The 5,007-nt window shown below is 42.0% G+C and overlaps 1 protein-coding gene across 1 annotated transcript in view; it reads right to left on the reverse strand.

The window, feature by feature from the left end:
• The window catches only part of ITPK1 (inositol-tetrakisphosphate 1-kinase), a gene marked incomplete at its 5' end in the record, with an annotated part of 114,646 nt that overhangs the window by 19,529 nt on the left and 90,110 nt on the right, over positions 1–5,007 (reverse strand). The window contains 2 exons of the mRNA XM_017729023.1: positions 976–1,016; positions 2,900–2,998. Coding sequence (XP_017584512.1) covers positions 976–1,016; positions 2,900–2,998 — 140 coding nt within the window. The remainder of the gene's footprint in view (positions 1–975; positions 1,017–2,899; positions 2,999–5,007) is intronic.

Genomic DNA, 5,007 nt, shown 5'->3' on the forward strand with positions numbered 1-5,007 from the left:
GACTGTTGCCTGGCGTGAGAAACCAGCCGAGTAAAGGCCTGCCTGAAAAATCTCACTGCATTTTTAAAAGGAAGTGCTGGTCAGTCAAGATTTCAGCCACAGCCATTCTGCTCATCTAGATTTACAATTTACTTCAGGGCCTTCAGCTTTCAGAGACATGGCAGCAATGTCTCATAGTGCACGTTTCAAGAGCAGCTGGGAAACCTGGACTGATGACCATGTGGTTAACAAAGGAAGCCAGGAGTTAATGCAGCCAGCATCAAGGGCTGGATTCTCAAAACTGATCTGCAGTAAGCAGGAAGGCAGGAAGCACAAATGGAAAAAAATTAAAACGGGACTCAACTCACTAAGTTTAGAGGAAGCTAGTCTCATAGGTAATGCTCTCCTTCCAGGAATATACAACCATTTTAGCTGCAATTGCCTTACAGGAAGGCAGATAAGTTCTACCAGTCCTGTTCTCCCCACAGATCTCACTGTGTTACTACAACTGAACATGTCTGGAAAACATCTCTATTTGTTACTCCCTTCCTCTCAAGGAAAGCAGCCAGCTGCTCCATCTGAAGCACAAACCCACTTCTCATCTGTACCACATACATACTGGAAAAGTAACTTTCTGGGTTGGAAACTTTTTTTAATGACCTCTTACCAGAGGAGAGACTGAAGGAGATTTCTTGCAGACAAAGCTGACTGGAGACTACAAACTGCTAGAAGCAACAATATGATAGAAGCTAGAAACTGCTAAAAATAACTTCCATGTCAAGAGGTTCAAGTAATATTTGACTTCATTTCAGATTTTTGAAAAAATAATTGTGCAATTAAACATGAAGGACAGGTGGGGAAGAAAAGTTGTTTGGGCACAGCCCTCATTCTACCCACTCCAGGATTGGAAATCACCAGCCAAACCATCACAGGGGGAGTGGGGGACAGGACACAACTAGAAGTAGAGGGATAATACTGCAAAGTTTTTTAACTCACCTCATGAGAGTTGGTTCCATGGGCCACTCTGGTTTTACAAACTGGGTAAATAAAAAAGAAAAAACAATTCACCACTGAAACAAACTCTTTATAATCCTGTTCCCACCCACACATGCAAACACTGGAGTCCACCAGACCAAGGCATTGACTGTAACAGACACCAGTGACAATCTTTGCTTGAACAGTGTCCTCAATCACTGCAAAACTCGGCTTGCTTCAAGCTCTACTCTCTCAATTCCTCCCTGCAACTAAGGTGAAAGCACAGATCATTATTAGGACTAGACAGAGTTGCCAAGCATCAGCTAAGAAGTTAGTACTAGTACTGGGACTGCCATCCTGTTTACTCAGAGAGCATTTTCACAACTATGTAATATTTTTTCTGAGGCTAGAGCTACTTTACAGGTACCACAAAACACCACTGTCCTTAAAACAAAGGAACTGGGACACAGTGGAAACCAACTTTTTTTCCTACCTCCCTGTTTTCAGGGAAGAGCAGGAAATGTAATGGGCTGAACCAAACTAAGATGTAACTTACTTTTCACAGGCAACCATAGAGGGGGACAAAAAAAGGCAGAGAGCCTAGCAGTTTTTCTTTCTCCTTCACATTTCTTATCTGCTCTGTATATCCTGGTTCTCACCTCCATCCTGATTAAGAGGAGGAGTAAAACCAGTAAGAGGAAAGAAACAACATGCTCCTTCTACTATGAGGCCAGAGAAGAACTGAAGACCCTAGGAACCACATGATGACTAGAGCTGATGTTACTTATGTGTTATGCAGAGGAGATGAAAACTTGCAAGTAGTGAGGGGGTGGATAGGACAAGACTTCTTTGCAGTTTGTTGGAAGAATCAAATTGGCAGGCAAGAGGACAGGCAGCTACGAAAGGCAGATAACCTGCACTAGAATCCAATATAAGTTGGTAACTTGAAGTTTTGGAAAGTGGTTTATGATGTCTCACGGACATATGCTCTGGAGAGATGGAGGATTTTTAAGAAAAAAATAAAAATAGAGACAGGAAAAAGAAAAAACGCTACCAGAATACCAAGGTATATTAATTTTCAGTGCTATTTTGTAATTTCATTATCATTTACTGGGGTTGATTCAGACCTCCTGAATATATGCTGCTGACTACTGAGGACTAGTCAGTCTGTACTGAGACACAATGTGAGGAGAAGGGCAAAGCCATTCAGTGGGATTTGAAGTACTGCTTCACAGTGCAGCTTCAGGAGACCTGCCTCATTTGGGAGAGCAATGGCAGGGAGGGCAAAACATGCTTTTTCCACGCAACTTTACCTCTGAACCTTACAAATGAGGCAAACACCAAGGGAACAAACACCGACTAATGATCCTGCTCACTTTATACTGCAAGGAATCAAATAAAGGAACGAATTAAAGCACAAGCCCCACAATGAAACTTGCTACAAAGCACGAACAGTTCATAGCAGCTGTTTGAGCTGTGGGCCCTTGCTATCTTTGGTAACCCTCTTTCTGTTACCCTTTAAGATTTTATTTGTACCCTGGACCAGCAAAAGGGAGACGTGGGTGAAAAAGAGGCCAGTCAGCAAGGCAGTGATTTTCTCAAGAAAAATAATGAATGCAGTTGGCAGGAGAAACATCTTGCACAAGTTCAGGGCAAGAGGCTAACTTTGTTAGAACTATTAGCATTTCCCAGGAATGCACGTTTACTGTAGCGAGGTGTTTAAAGTAAGGAACAGCAATAAAAGGCAAAGTAAAAGCTGATAGGGAGGGGGTTTGTTCCACATTCCAAGCAGACTGCCTCAGAGCATTTGTTTCAGGAAAGTTTTAATACCCTTGACACCTTTGGCAGCGAAACCCACACTCCTACAATGTTGGCTATGTTTTGGGGGTGAATGTGCAGTATTTAGAACCTACTAGAAGCACCAAAGAAATGCCCATGTACATACTGAATGGGAATGCCAGTCCATTCTTCTCTATAAGCTGCAAGGTATCTTCTCCACAGGCACTTGTCAGCTCCATAAAGGGTGGTGAACAGATCCTCTCATCTGCAAGAAAATAAAAAGGCTCAAATGAAGATGAGGGGATTAGCTCCTCAGCTGCACCATTACCAGCTCTCTCCGTACTAACTGCTTCTTGATAGCTTATATTAAAGCACCCAGAAGGATTGTAAGCCAGGCCTGAATTTGGGGCTCTGGAAACATTCCAGAAGATGAAAGGCCAAATTTTAACATAATCTAAATGGAAATATAAAGCCAGTATTTTCACAGGAGGCAAGAATGATCACTTGGTTAGGAACACGTAGTCACAAGACTTAGCCAGTGAGTTGAAAAGCAATTGGGATCTTAGCTCTTAACTTTATGCCTTCAGGCATAATTTTCTAAAGCATTTTACAAAAAACAGAATGGTCTGCAAATATGACTAGAGCAGGCAGTCTCACAAAGCCATCTCTCCTGTAGGGCTCCTCAGATGGCAGATTCCAGTGTGTATTTACTTCAGACAAGGTGCCAGAACTTTCTGCTGTTCGCTGGTACTGCTCTGCCATGAAAGCAGTGTTCATTTGGTCTGGCAAAACCAACCAGAGCACAGCTGAGACATCACCATGTCAAGACTGCTCAGCAAGCTCCGGTTAAAGAGAAAAATCAGGGGAACCATGGTAAAATTTAATGGAGCAGGTCTGCTCCAGAGTGTTTCTGCTGATGTTGTGCTTGTTCACACAGCGTTGCAGGAAGGCTGGAGTCAAAAACCAGCCCTCTTAGTGACTTGGTAAGTTGACTTCTCTAGGATTCACTTCCTGTTCACTGTAGGAGAACTGAGATTCCCTTGGGAATGCAGCAGAAAAGGCAGAAACCACTGTAGGACTCATAGGGCTTGAGCATAACTCGTCACTTAAGAGGGCTGGGTTGCGATTTCAAGTGTACAGAGAACCTTGGCTTCAGCCATACCTCTGAGACAGGTCAGCAGGCCCACAGGTTTTCAGGCAAAAGCTGGGTGCATGTTGACAATATTGACAAAGTCAAATCAAGGACATCACCCAAGTATGAACACCTATTCAAATTACCTCCTCAGTGAGCACAGTCTTAAAAACTTACTACTTTCATGGAGTTTAAGCTGTGGCCAGGTTAACTTTGGAGCCACAAATGAGTTATAACTCGATTTAGCTGCACAGTACTGAACACAATTCAGAACACGTCTGCCAAGACTAGCTTTTCAGACTTATTTCAAGAGAAACAGCATGACACCTTCCTCCAAGAAGCAACTGGAGACAAGCACAAATGGTGGGAGCAACTGTATCTGGCAAACTCAAGTCACAGGTTTATATCAACCAGAAACTTCTCTTGAAAATAAGCAAAACATGGCTGAATCCAAACAGGTGGAGACCATGCTGTGCAGATGGTGCAGAAATGGAAAAGTACATGTGAACTAAAACCCCAGCAAAGCTAACCATAACTCTGAGACAGCCACGCATTCAGAAATCACTTTATAAACATTGTTTAGATTCATACTTTTCACTTCATTGTAAGTGTATATATATATATATATATATATAAATAAAACTGAATCACTGAAAATAACAGAGATGCAAAACTCTCTATATTTTGGTACACATATCTCAATACATCCCCAAGCTTTTAGAATATCCAAGAACTCTGTTCATTAGCAGTGCTGTCACTACAAGAAGTTTTCTGAGAAAAGGCTATTTTCATACATTCTAAAAGGAGCAGAAAGATTGATGCTTTGAGGTCAACCTCTACAAACTAAACAAAACATCCCAGATTTCAAAGCTTTCAATTTGCTGCTATGAAAACAGAAAGCAGCATCCAAAAGTGACAGGTACTGTAATATTTACAAGCCTTTGCCAGAGCAAAAGTTCCTTAGTTGGATGAATTTAGGGAATAAGATTTAGTTTACAGATACTTGGGAAAAACTTTGGCTTGGCAGCTCTCCCACCCACATGCTTAAGGTTCACAAATAACTTTGCCTTCATAGTGCAGATGCAGAGATGGTTCCATCTCACTTCCCTCTGTTTCTCTCTCATGCAAAGAGAAATGGGAGA

The sequence above is a fragment of the Corvus brachyrhynchos genome, unplaced genomic scaffold (genome assembly GCF_000691975.1).
Source record: "Corvus brachyrhynchos isolate BGI_N302 unplaced genomic scaffold, ASM69197v1 scaffold1, whole genome shotgun sequence".
Taxonomy (NCBI): domain Eukaryota; kingdom Metazoa; phylum Chordata; class Aves; order Passeriformes; family Corvidae; genus Corvus; species Corvus brachyrhynchos.